General features: G+C 34.8%; 1 protein-coding gene across 17 annotated transcripts in view; it reads left to right on the forward strand.

The window, feature by feature from the left end:
- The window catches only part of PLEKHA5 (pleckstrin homology domain containing A5), a 201,638-nt gene that overhangs the window by 125,429 nt on the left and 61,440 nt on the right, over positions 1-14,769 (forward strand). For 14 of the 17 annotated variants that reach the window (XM_069106176.1, XM_069106159.1, XM_069106160.1 and 11 more), the window contains 2 exons: positions 428-543; positions 3,671-4,138. In XM_069106176.1, the coding sequence (XP_068962277.1) occupies positions 428-543; positions 3,671-4,138 (584 nt within the window). Of the gene's footprint in view, positions 1-383; positions 544-875; positions 913-3,670; positions 4,139-14,769 lie in introns of those variants that run through there. The other 3 variants (XM_069106169.1, XM_069106170.1, XM_069106171.1) reach the window with 3 other exon arrangements.

The raw sequence follows: 14,769 nt of genomic DNA on the forward strand, positions 1-14,769 counted from the left end.
AATGTTAGGAAACATGGATCTTAATTTACTTTGCCACTGATTGCTGAATAACCTAGGATGAGTCATTATTCTTTGGTAAATAGAGGTGAGGTCCTCAACTAGCAATAAAAATTGCTAAAGCTGGACTCAGATTAGAACTCAGGTACTTACTTTCTGCCCCCATTTAACCTATCAGCTTAATTTTATATTGAGAATATCAGAGAAGCAAGGTGAGAAATAATAGAAGTAAATACATTATCTTAAGAGTAACAAAAATTAAATTTCCTCCTAAAATAAAACTTTCTGTTGTAAAAGACATTTTAAATTAAAAATAATAATAGTAATGAAAAGGAACTAGATGGAGGAGCAACTTTTAACTTTTTCCCCCATTTTTCTTTTACCAGATCCTCATTTTTTTATTTTAAATGGCCGTGTCATCTCCAATTAGGCTGCCCATCCAAACATGCGGACCTATTATTTCTGCACTGATACAGGGAAGGAAATGGAGTTGTGGATGAAAGCCATGCTAGATGCTGCACTTGTACAGACAGAACCTGTCAAAAGGTAAAAGCATACAGGAGAAATATCAAATTCCCAGTCATCACGCGTTTTCTTCCATTCATTTGAATCCATGTCCCTATAACTGTTTTTGCTTCTGTGTGCATGTGTATCTATGTGCAAGTGCTTGATGGCTTTATCTTTATCATAGAAAATCTATGTCCATAGTTGATGACGTTTAGTAGAATTTCTGAATTCTTAGTGCCAGCCTAAAATCCTTGAGAACTCCTCCTGATCTCTTCTCCCATCTTTCCTATTCACTCATTTTCACCTGTCAGTATACCAGAGATGAGTCCAGAATCCTAATGTTCCAACTTCAATGTTTTTTCTTCTTACAGAATTACCTTTAATTTCAGGTAAGTAAATTTTTAGTTGTTACCAATAAAATTGTACCCAGATGTTTTCCATCAAGATAATTTATTTTAATTCTCTAATCCCAAAAAGGGAATTGATTTTACTGAATTTAATTATATGTAAGTAAGTTACCTTATTTAACTTTTGCTGATGGTTTTAATATCAAGTATTTTTATGATAAATCCAAGTAATATTTGTCTGAAAATTTTTCATAAAATAATTTCATGAGTTTTTAATGGTTTTTTCCCTCATGTTTTGGTTTCTTTCTTTTTGTTATAAAACAATTTCACAAGCCACCACATAAATATAGACAAAGAATACCACACTATTTAAAAAGTACTTCCTGTCTTGTTTTAAAACTTGAAATTATAATTGACTTTAGTATACAGTTGAGAACTAATAAAAGGAAAATGTTTCTTAAATTCGTAAATAAATAAAATTCCATATAAAAATATTATATCAGCCAAGAAATAATTTGAAGGAAACCCATGATGTCTGTAAATATTTATTGAATAATCAACAAATAAACACTTATTGAATATTTCTTTATACAACAAATGTTTTAAGTATAAAGTAATGTAGCCAGCATTTATTAATTTCCTACTACTTGTAGAAGGCACTAGGCTAGATGCTAGTGATACAAAGGTGAAAAACAACCTTCCTGTCTTTACGTTTATCTTACAATGTTGGAGGTGGTAGTTAAATCATATACATAAAAAGTATAATATAGAGTGTGATAAGGGAAAGAGGTGTTCTACAGAGATTAAGAAATGTGTGAGGGGCAGCTAGGTGGCGTAGTAAATAGAACACCGGCCCTGGAGTCAGGAGGACCTGAGTTCAAATGTGGCCTCAGACACACAACCCTTAACTAGCTGTGTGACCTTGGGCAAGTCACTTGACCCTAATTGCCTTGTCTTTGCCCCTCTAAAAAACTGTGTGAGGAAGGAGAGATGGTATTTTCAGCTGGGAGGATCAGAGAATGTTCATGGAAGAAGTGGTGCGTAATTAATCTGGATCATGAAGGAAGAGGATTTCAACAGGGAGGACATGGAGGAATATATGGCAGGCATGATGCTCATCTTCTGAAAATGCGAAAGGGCAACATTATGAAATCAAGAAATAGCTAAGAATCTAGTTTGGTTAACACTTAAACAGCAAGAAGGGAAACAATTAAAACAAGATCAAAAGGCATCACATAATTACATTGTGGCAGCTTTATTTGCCAGTTTTGAAAAGTTTACATTTTATTGTATAAGTAGTGGTAAGTTTCTGAAAGTTTTTTTAGCAGAGGGTAATATGGTTTGGCCTAAGGATTAGGAAAATAAATCTTGTCACCATATGCACATTAGTTAAATTAGAGCTTACATTTTAAAATTAATTTTTGTTTGTTTTAGTGTCTTTGTTTTACTCAGTTTTTAAAGATAACTTAGTATGTGTAACTTTTGTGATTTTTATAGTACTTACATAATAAAGATTCATAATACATAGTACATAGAAATGGGGCAGGTATTTAAATATTTAAGTAGAGTAGAAAACATACAAGACATCTGACTTAACATACAATTTTAAAGAAGCATGGCCACAAGAAAATAATATTTAAGAAGAAAGTTAGCTTGTTTGCCAGTATAAATGCTATCCTGAATTTTTGTAATATTTCACTTCTAATTTGTTTATAAAAATGCTATTTTCTGCCACAGCACCATATAAATACTCTGACATTAAAGAAGCCTATACTCTTCTCACTAAGTATATTGGAATTTGAAAAGCCATATGGCATAAATTGAACACTTAAATTTAAAGAAAAAGATATACTTAGTATCTAATAGAAGAAAACTGTGGCTTAAGTAGTAATCTGCTATACTTAGCATCTTCTAAAACAAGAAAACTTTAGCATAAAGTAGATATCAGCATGATCAAAGTTTTCTGTCTAAAAACCAAAGGCTTTTAAGTACTAATTAATTATAAATAATTAGATAATTAATCATTCTAAGTAATTGTCAAGAATATGAATCGAAGGAAAAACATGGAATATTAAGTTATCTGAACCATGAAGCAGCACTAGACAACAAATATATGATTATTCTGTTTGGGCAGTGGGGGCTTGGGGGGGAAATTTGCACAATCTCCATTAGTAAACTGAACCATTTTCCAGAATGTTACTTTTCCAGAAACTGCCAAATAAAACATAAAACCCCTTTGCCACATGTTAATGTTATTCCCTTTGTTTTATCTTCTTTGGAAATTAAAAATTCTGTAAACTATCACATTATTTTGTTTCATATTTTCTCACTAGTCTCAATCCAACTTTTTTCTTAACCATTTTTGTTGCTTCCATACATTTCTCATCCAGGTTCTCTATATATGTCTGAAATTGGGCATAACCCTCTAAAAGTCTTACCAGTTCTTGTTGTAAGAAAAGCATTCCTGTGTTTTTCACCAATATCCCAATATATTATGCTTAATATTTTAATATCACTGCATTTATGCAAATCTGTTATCCACCGCGATTCTCCTCTCCTTCCCTTTCCCATGGACACTCCCCACCAGCAGCATTTACAACCATATATCTGTCAATCTGGTATATTAGTAAAATATTTTTGCTGTTTTTTTCCTAGAGTGTATCTCAGGGAAAAAAAATGATGATAATTTATGTTTATATAGCACTCAAGGGTTTGTTAAGTGTTTCACATAAATTATCATTTGAACCTCACATCAACAATAATCCTGGTTGTTATTGTATCTGTTTTGACTAAATCACCTATGATTTTTTTTGTTTCAGAGTGGATAAGATAACGTCTGAAAAGGCACCAACTAGAGAAGTCAATAATATTTCCAACCATAGGGTGCTAATTAAGCCAGAGACACAGAGCAGCCAAAAAAAGAAAGAAGTAAGAAAAAATGAAGAAAAAAGGGCCTTAGAAGCTGAAAAATATGGATTTCAGAAGGATGGTCAAGATAGACCTTTAACAAAAATTAACAGTGTAAAATTGAATTCCCTGCCTTCAGAGTATGAGAGTTTAACAAGCAACACAAATCAGCCTGGACGCTACAGGCCAACTCAAACCAATGGTTCAGAAACTAAAGCAATCAATGTTAGCCTTGCAGACCTTAGAAGTGGAAGTCATCATAATACTGTGCCAGTTCATATCGAGTCTGATCGAGTTATACAGAGAACCAATTCAATGTTGCAGCTGGAGCAGTGGATTAAGATCCAGAAGGGGAAGGGTCATGAGGAGGAGACCAGGGGGTAAGTTTCCTACTGTTGTGTTTTTATGACCCGTCCATTTAGTCAGATAGTTTTATCATGGCAAGATTCTCTTCTAAAATCAATATATTCTTAAAATTATATACACAACTATACCACTCCAAGTTCTTATCTCCTCATCATCTACTATACTAGTCTTCTGTCCCTACTTTCAGTCTCTGTTTTCTCTAATACATTCTCCACACAACTGTATTCCTAAATCACAGGTCTGACGTTATCACTCTCCTTTTCAAGACATTTTGGTGGTTCCACACTGCAGGATAAAGTACAGGCTCATCTATTTCTTATTTAAAACCCTTTATAAACTAGCACCAGCCTACCTTTCTAGGCTTACTATACATTACTTACTCTCACACAACTTAACCTTCTCAGCAAACTCTCCTAACTGCTGTTTTCAGTACGTGATGTCATCTTCCTTCTCACCTTTGCATGAGCTGATCCCCCAATGCAATGTTGTCTCTCCTCACCTTTGTCTTCAACGTCAATCCCCTTCTGCACTTCACATGGTAGCGGTGGCCTCTGTAGTTCAGGCCTTTGTAACCTTGCACCGTGACTATTATCATAGCCTAACTGGTAAAGGAGAGACTTGTGCAGTAGTTTTCATTTGTATCTGACTCTGTGACCCCATTTGGGGTTTTCTTGGAAAAGATACTGAAGTGGTTTGCCATTTCCTTTTCCAGCTCATCTTAACAGACAAGGAAACTAAGGCAGAGTCACACAGCTAGTAAGTGTGTGAGGCCAGATCTGAACTCAAGAAGATGAGTCTTCAGGGGCGGCTAGGTGGCACAGTGAATAGAGCACCAGCCCTGGAGTCAGGAGGACCCGAGTTCAAATGCGGCTTTAGACACCTAACACAAAAACTAGCCGTGTGACCTTGGGCAAGTCACTTAACCCTAATTGCCTTCCAAAAAGCAAAAAAAAAAAAAGAGTCTTCCTGACTCCAGGCCCCAGTACTCTATTCACAGCCCCAGTCTAGAACCAGACAAACCAAGACATCTTCCACACAACTGCCAAACTGATATTCTTAAAGTGCAAGCCTATCACTCCTTAACTCAAGTAACATGGAGACTACTTCTTGTTTCTTTGAAAACTTCTATGCAAACTCCTGTTTGGAATTTAAAACCCTTCACAGTCTTGCTAATGCCTGTGTTTAATGGGTTTAATGAAAGGGTTTAATGCTAAACCCTTACTCATTTCATATTACTCCCTCTCATTCATTCTAGGTGCCAGGCAGACTGGCTTGCTTGGTGTTCCCAGTATATAACATTCTATCTCCCACTTACATGCCTTTGCAGCACAAACTGGAAAGCTCTTCCTTCTGCCTGCTGACTCTTGGAATCTCTACATCACTTGAAGGCTCAGTTCAGATGCCACCTTCTATACAACATCCTCCTACAGTTATTAGTGCTTTCTTCTCTCCCACCAATATTCCTTTGTATCTGTTTGGTGCATGTTTTGTCTTCATTTATCTGTGTATTATGCTTATTATTTTGAATAGGTGCTTGCTAAATAATTATTGAATTGGCTCATAGATTCAGAAGTGGAAGGAACTTTGGAAGTTTCATCCAGTCTCTTCATTTTACCAATGAGAAAATTAAGCCACAGAGAAGTTAAATGAATTTCCTAGTGACATAGCTGGTAAAGGTCTGAGACAGGATTTCAGTTCAGATCTTATTGACTCCAAGTCCAGCATTCTATCATATTTTACCCGTTATACCATGACACTTCATAAAATAATTGTACAGATTTGTGAGAGACTTTAAATGCTAGTCTGAGGAGTTTGTATTTTATCCTTCCCACAGTGGGAAGTCACTGAAGTTATTTGCTCAAAGCGAAATACCATGGTCAGACCTTCATTTTAGGAAGGCTATTAATATGTATACCTTTGTGGAGTATAAATTGATAAGACAGAGGGAAGTAGGAAAACCAATTAGGATGCTATTGAAATAGCCCAGGTGACTAGTGATGAGGACCTGAAGAAAGGGGCACTTTTTGGTTGAGCACAGACCTCCTCTTTATGCATTTGGTTTAGTCCAGTTGCTTTTCCTATCTTTGTTTTACTCAATACTATTTCTACATTCTCTCTAATTATATCCAGTACTACAATATTTGAGACCAAAAGTTCTGGTTCCACTATCTTTGGTGGTATGAAGAGTTGGTTTTAGTAATCTGTAGAGAGATTGACCTTTTGTGGGGAGGTATATTTTGTCCTGTTTCACTTTTCATCCTTAAATATGCTTGGAATGGCTTTATTTAAGAGTGTCCCTCCAAGCTTTCCTTTTGTAACAATACTACCGAGTTGCTTTCCAGTTTTGGGTGGATTAATTTGCAGTTCTACCAGCAATCTGTCTTTCAGCATTCAGCAATATGTCTTTCAGCATGCTTGTCTTTCAACATTCAATATTTATATATTTTGACATCTTTCCCAATTTGCTGAGGAGAAACCACAAATTTGTTTTAATTTGTATTTTTTCTTATTCTTAATGATTTGATACATGTTTTCATGTGGTTATTTGTACTGTGCAGTTCTTGTTTTGAAAACATTTCATTTATGTCCTTTGACCATTTGTCTATTTGAGAGTGACTCTTGATCACATACATATTTGTCAATTGTCTGTATATTTTGCGTGTCAGGTTGTTTATAGATGTTTTATTTTCCCATCTATAGTTTCTCTTCTAATTCTGTTGATTTTATTTGTTTTATTTTGTAATTCATTAATTTGTGTAAAAACTTTAAAATTTTTCATAGTCAAAATGCCCTTTTTTTTTTTTTGGTGATTTCTTGTATCTCTGTTTGATTAAGAGGTTTTCTTCCTAGTCATAGCAGTGAAAATTACCTTATCTTGTTCTCTTCTCATTGCTCTTTTTCTTCTTTTTTTTAATATAAAGTTTGCCTGTCATTTGGAGCATGTAGTGGTTTATGGTATATGTTACTGATACTAAACCTAGTTTCTGCCAAACTACTTTCTAGTTTTCCCACCAGTTCTTGGCAAAAAGGGAATGTTTCTCCGTGTATGTTCTTGGGTTTGTTTAGCACTGGGCTGTTTTTTTTTTTTCAGTTGTACCAGTTTCCCACTTATCTGGTCTTTTCTGTTGATATATGATACTGTTTCTAGTCAGGGCTAAATAATTTTCATGATTGCTGCTCTATAATATAGTTTAAGACCTAGTAATGCTACACTTCAATTATTTGTACTATTTCTTATTTCCTTGGTGAACTTTGTTTTCTTCCAAATGAATTTTGTTTCTTTTTTGTCTGTTTTTAAAAAGTATCCCTTTAAGTCATTTAATATACCACTAGCATAGGTAGCATTGTCACTTTTTAAAATATTATCATGGTCTAACCATGAACAGTAATATCTCTAACCATATAATTGTTGTATCTGTAGAAATCTTGTGTTTGTCAGTAAGTTAATTCCTAGATATTTTACACATTTTGTGTTTTTATTTAAAGGAATTTCTATTGTCTCTTCCTGAGTTTTGTTAGAATATAGAAATGATCATTTTTATGAATTTATTTTATTATATCTGCTATCATCCCAACTAGTTTCTTTGCCGATTCCCTGGGGTTCTCAGACTAGAACACCATCATGCCATCCAAATATAGAGATTTTTTGGTCTCCTTTTTGCTCGTGGTAATACCATTGATACTATTTTCTTGTATTATTGTTACAGCTAGCATTTCTAGAACTATATCAAATAATAGTAGTGTGTGGAGAGATCTTTATTTGTACAGGGAACATTTCTAGTGTTTCTCCACCAGAATTGGTGCTAACTCTTGTTTCAAATATATGCTTTTAATCATTTTAAAGAAGGGCCCCTCTATGCTCTGTTCTTTTTTAGGATTTTTAACATAAATAAGTGCTGTATTTTGTTACGGATTTTTTTCTGTTCAAATTTGTTTTTGTTGTTTATATGACTGTGTTTATTGTTTTCCTTACGTTGAACCATCTTGGTAATGATACAGATCAATCTAGTCATGATGTATTATTTTCTAGATATCTTTAACCATGGTTAAATGGTTCTCTTCTGCTTCTTTTTGTCTTGAGGCAATATTGCTGATGACCTTCCACCATCCTCCTCTGTAAAATTTTACAAATATTGTTAATTTGGCATGTTGCCCTGGCTGCCAAATTTCTTCACTTGGCAAGTAAGTCAGGTGTTTTCTGACCAAAGCATATTAAAGGCTTTTTTAGCTACCTAATTATGGCAGTTGAATTTAATTGGTTGCATTTCAATGCAGAATTGGTGTAATCTGTGCAGAAGTCCTTTCTTCCGTCCATTTCCCATTTTTCAGTATCAGTATAACTTACTTAAATGGGTCAAGTTGAAGTTGATTTATAATTATATGCCATACCCTTTTCATTTGTTTACTTTTTGTAGTTTACATTAGTTTTGTTCTTTGATCTAGCAAGTTGATGGTCTGACTGTACACCAATAGCTGATTTAGGAATGAATCCTTTATGGGTAACAAGTTGTTTCCTTAGAAAAATGTCTCTTTCCTAAGCTCTCAGTCCTTTTCATCAACTGCCTATTGGATATTTCTAACTAGACATAATATTTTGTTATTGTTTAATTGTTTTTCAGTCATGTTCAACCCCTGTTTGGAGTTTCCTAGGCAAACATACAGGAGTGGTTTGCTGTTTCCTTCTCCAGCTCATTTTGCAGATGAGGAACTGAGGCAAACAGTATTAAATGACTTGCCCAAGATCACACATCTGTCTAGGCCCTGAGACACATTGCTATCTAAAGCCAGATTTGAACTCCTCAAGATGAGTCTTCCTGATTCCAAGCCCAGTGCTCTATCCTACACTACCTACCTGCCCCTATAGATATACTAAAGGCATCTCAAACAGAAGTCCAAAAGGAACTCCTTATTTGTTCCTCAAAATCTATCTCCTTCCTAATTTTCCAGTTCTTGGTGAGGTCGTCATCATTCTTCTAGTCTCAGAAGTTTATAGTCTTAGTTGAAGTAAATTTAGCAAACGTCATTATTCTTATAGTATACCAGACACTGTCTGAACACTGTGAATACAGAGCAAAAAAAAGGGAAATATTCCCTGCCCTCAAAGAGTGTTACATTCTACTGGGGGGAAAATTTCTGGTTTATGTTTTTTTCCCTTTAATTTGGGGGTTGGTGGTGTTTTGGAACAGATTTCACTGTAATTTCAGTGATCCAGAGAACCCATGGTAAGGGAATTCCTTCTTTTAGTAGAAATCAGCCTCTCCTCTGTAATTTGCACTTAAAAGAATGATGGGGTAACTGAAAGGTTCAGTGACTAGCCCATGTTTAACACTGCCAGTTTTTCTTAAAAGTAATGCAGATTCCAAAGCCAGTTTTCTATCCATGATGCCACACTGCCCTCTGGGTCTGGGCAACAGTTACATGTATGCTTAAAAGTAAGTACAAAATATATTTGGATGTGAATCCATGGTTTGTTTTAAAATATACCAGTTTGATGATGATGGGGTCAAGCACTGTTTTAATGATTTAACAACTCATGTTTCCTTTTTTGAAAATTGTTTCTTCACATGCTTTGAACTTTTAACTGTGGAATGAGAATTACCATGGTTACTTTTCAACTATTTTTATATATTTCACAAATCTAAACTATTCTTCATATATCCTGTAAATATTTTGCTTGATCTGTTATTGTTTTTTTTTTAATAATACTATTTTTGTTGAATATTTTTTAACTTTTTCCACAAAGTTAATGCTGTTAACATCTCTCTCATGGAATCTTATATGATTTTAACATGTGAATAACAAAGACCTTCTTGGATAAACACATTCAAAATAGAATGTTGCTTTAATGAAACCATTGCTTTCTTTTAGTCAGCAAATAAATGATAAGCACAACTAACCATCTGTACTTTTCAGTCAGTAGTGAGCCTGAAGATATAATTTGCTATCAAATAAGGTTGACAAAAGTTTTTCTTCTCCCTTCTCAATCTTTCATCAGTGGTAACAGTGCTACTTAAATTTATTCTCATGAAGATTTTGGAGCACAGAAAAAAATTTATTATATGTGTTGATAGATATTTTCTCTATCACCTTTTCTTTGTTGTGTTACAGTAATTATTCAAATAGTTCTATGTAGTTATTATATAAATAGTTCTTACTTCATTCTGCATCATTTTATACTAATTTTTCTTATTCTCTTATAATTTTTCCCTTTTGTCATTTCATACAGTACAATATTCCATTATATTAATATGCCAAAATTTGTTCAGTCACTTTCCAAATTGATAGATATTCACTTTGAATCTAGATTTTTTTGCTACAATAGAAAGTACTGCTATAGATATTTTTGTACATATGAATTATTTCAGTTTCCTTTTATCTTTTTGTCATCTATACTTAGGAATGGTATTGGGTCAAAGGGTATGCATAGTTTAATGACTTTTGGGATATGTTTTCAAATTATTCTCCAGTATGATTGTACCAAGTCACTGCTCTACAAACATTGCATATCTATGATACATAATAGAGATTAGTATGTCTATTCTCCCACAGTCTATCCAGTAATATCAGAGAAACTTACTCCAAAATTGCCCCAGTTAACGATTTCCCTCTTAAATCTAACTGCCTTGCTTTTCTAGAAAACCTTTTCAATTTTATATAATCAGAATTACCCATTTTATTGCTTGTGATCCTCTCTATCCTTTGTTTGGTCATCTCTTCTCCTTTCCATAACTGTGGTAGGTAGTTACTTCCCAGTACTTCCCACTTCCTCTAATGGATTTGACCTTTTTTATCTAGGTCATATATTCATTTAGAGCTTATAGTGGTCATATAGTGTGAGTTCTTGATCTAAATCTACTTTGAGCCAGATTGTTTTTCAGCTTTCATCAGATAGACTGTTTCAGAAGTATTGACTCATTGGATTTATTGAACACTATCCTACTGGGTTCATTTACTTTTTGTATCTTGTGTTCTCGATCCCTCCCTCTGACTTACTTTTGTCATTTGTAACCAAAACTATATAGTTTTGATGATTGCTGCTATATAGTATGTAATTTGAGATCTGGTACTGATAGGCCACCCACCTTCCCTTATTATTTTATTATCTTTTTTTCTAGTTCACAAAGTAATCCTGGAAGTTTTATTTCTTCTGTATGTGTTTTTGCTGGGCTTGTTGATAATGTACAAAAAGACTGAATCTTAAGAACATATCCTGCTACTTTACCAAGTTATTGTTTCTAGTAATTTTTTATTGAATTTCTAGGGAAGGCTGAGAAAACCAGCATATTATCTACAAAAAGCAATAATTTTGTTTCTTCTTTGCCTAAACTCATTCCCTCAACTTCACTTATTTATATATTCCTGTAGTTGGCATTTCCAGAACTATACCACATAGTATTACTATAGATATAGATATCAGACCCATGTTTTATACCAGATTTTATTGGAAAGAGTTTAATTTTTCCATAACTCCTGATTGTTACCCTTGGTTTTATTTTAAAATTGTTTATTTTTTTCAGTTAACAAGCATCTTCCCTCTCTCTCTTTCCATAAGACAAAAAGAAAGAAAATGCTTGCTGTAAATATGCCTAGCTAAGTAAAACACATTCCCACATTTATTATGTCCAAAAATGTGTTTCTTACTCTATATATTGAGTCTATCACCTCTCTTTGAGAAAGTAATCATCAGTCCTCTGGAATTGTGATGCATCATTACATTAATCAGATTTCTTAAGGTTTTCAAAATTGGTTGTTTTTATGGTGTTGTTATTTAAAATTTTTTGTCAGCATTACAGTGATCTAGATAATTCCAAAGGACTTGTGATGAAAAATGCTGTCCATCTCCAGAGAAAGAACTGTTAGAGCCTGAATGCAGAGCAAAGCATACTATTTTTCATTTTCTTAATTATTTTCATGAGGTATTTTTTTTTTGCTTTTATTTTTTTTCTCTGTTTTTTTCTTTCCCAACATGAGTAATATGGAAATACGTTTTGCATGGTTGCATATCAGATTGCTTACCATTTTGGAAAGGGAGGGGAGGAAAGGAGAGAAAATGTAGCTGGTCATGACTACATTTCCCAGGTGATCGAGATACTGGAGATCACAATAACTAAGAACTGGATTTGGGATTGCAAAACAGAGGGAAAGGTGGAATGACAGCAGATTGTGATCGCATAGAGGACTTTGAGAGTTCATGAATTTGGAAGTGATGCATTTGTGGGTGATGGCAGAATCAAAAGCATGACCGTTTCTCTGCATCTGAGGTGAGGCAGATGAACGGCTCTTAGGAAGTGAGGAAGTTGAGGGACTGTGAGGTAAGGGTATTTGAGAGAGTATCAATAAGCATGTTGAAGTCCTCTAATACAAGGACAAGAGTTGAGGAGGAAAGAAACGCTGCACCAAGCACTGAACTGACTGAGAAAAGAAGAGTGTCCTGGAGGCTAGTAGACAACAGCTACCAGAATTCCGTTTGGGTGATAGGTGTGGATTGAGGGAAGCTAAAAGAAGAAGAAATTCTCAGGTGATAGTGGCAAAGAGTGAGTTTGTTAAGTGGAAAGGAGCAGTGCTGATCCACCACCAGAGAGTCAGAGGGGAATGAATGAGTGAAAGTGTTGGAAAGGGTGGCCAATGCAACTGTGTCCCTCAGGAGAGAACTGGACTGAGAGCTTGAATATGCAAAGAGGGGGAAAGGAAAATATTTAAGATGAAAATAAGTTTTATCAGTGAACAAGCATTCTGGAAAGCACAATAGAAGGGGTGGGGAGCTTTAGAGTAGAATATCGGGGAGGTTAAATCGAGGGGAATTGGGAATAAGGGAATGGGCAGGGAAGGGTGGTAAACAACTTTGGAGCATTTTTGAGTTCAGGATCATTGGGATGGGGAAGGTATAATTGGTGGGAGCATGTTAACTATTGGTGAAGAAGATAAGGAATAATACTCATGGCTTCAGACGTCTCTATACTAAAAAGAGATAGTATGGGTGAAATAGCAAATACAATTAAAATTTTAATGTGACTTTGAAGAAAGCACCTCTGAAAAGATAGTCCTCTAGTCTTTTCCACCTGCCTTGCTGCTCTGCCCTTCAGGTTCCCCGGACACTATCAAATAACCTCCTAGGACACTAACAAAGAACCCTAGACTTTGTCATCCATTCCACTGTTGGAACTTTGGGACTTAAGGGTTCAGCATCTCCACTGCTTCTGAACTCTTCTATGTGGAGTATCTCCTTAATTAGAGTGTGAGCTCCTTACTACTAGGGACTGTCTCATTTTTTCTACTTGTATTCCCAGCACTTAACACATAGTAATTCTTTAATAAATGTGTTTTCCTTCATTCATATGACAGAACCCTAATGATAACTTTCTCGGGAACCATTTCATTGTTTTTGCTCCAGTACCTTGAAACTCCTTTCTCTGTCTCATGATATCTCTCTCTTTTCTGACTTGGAATTGCAAACATTGGTTTCTTTTTACAAGGTAACTCAAAGATCAATATAAAGTAGTGATTTTTCTTTTTCAAAGACCGTCATCCTATGGGGGTACTTTGGAAAATGTTTGTTCTATCATTTTATCCTCAATTGTAGAATGATCTTTTATAATTTTTCTGGGTCTGATTTCTTTTAATGATTTTTTGATCTTGTACACATTTTTTTTTCCACGACTGTCAATTCACATAGTCAGCAGTACTAGCCAATCTCAAAAAGATATCTTTCCCAGAACTATGCTTGAGGCCAGCCAGTTGGGAGCTGTCCCTCTTATATTTTCTTTTATTTTTATTTATAAAGTGTAATTTTGTTTTATGTTACTTTGCTATTTTATAAGACATAACATTTTCATAAGGGACTACAATCAGTGGTTAGCAACACACAACAGTGATCCAAATTTTCTAAGTAACAATCACTGGACACACATGCACAAATCTTCTTGGAACAGTTCAAAAAATGTTAATCCTGGACTCAGTGTATTTCCAATGCCTTCCCCCATTCTGATGTAGTAAGAAATGCCATGCACTTTAATTTGCCAAAAAGTACCGTTTGTATTCTGGTTACATGCTACTTCTTATACATAGTAAAGAGGGCATCAGAACTACTAAGGCAGAAGTGTGAGTGAACTTTTATTGATAAAGGGAAACTATTCAACAAAACCCTTATATTTTCAGTTTTGTGAGGCTCGATCTCACTAGCCTGTTGTCCCTATTACCCACAGATACTTATCTCAGACTAATTCAGTAGTCAGATGAAGAACCCCAGAACTACTGTCATGACTTCAGTACATTTCTCAACAGTATTTCAATACTAATAGCTTACATTGACTATAACACCTACCATGTTCCAGGTACTGTCCAAAGCACTTTAGAATTATTATTATCTCATTTGATCCTCACAATAACCTAAGAGGAGGGTACTATTAATATTCCCATTTTACAGAGTAGGAAACTGAGGCAAACAAAGTTTAAGTGACTTGCCCTGGGTCACACAGCTAATAAGTATCTGAAGTGGATTTGAACTCAGATCTTCCTGACTCCAAAATTGGGTATTCTATCTACTGCACGACCTAGCTGCCCCAGTAAGCAAAAGAAGCCTCTTGGTGTAAGAGAAGACCTGGGTTCAAGTCTCTGACACATGAGCCTTATGACCTTGTCCTTTGAC

This window comes from Petaurus breviceps, unplaced genomic scaffold (genome assembly GCF_028583685.1).
Source record: "Petaurus breviceps papuanus isolate PSGF00001 unplaced genomic scaffold, PetGlider_PUasm1.0 78, whole genome shotgun sequence".
Lineage (NCBI taxonomy): Eukaryota > Metazoa > Chordata > Mammalia > Diprotodontia > Petauridae > Petaurus > Petaurus breviceps.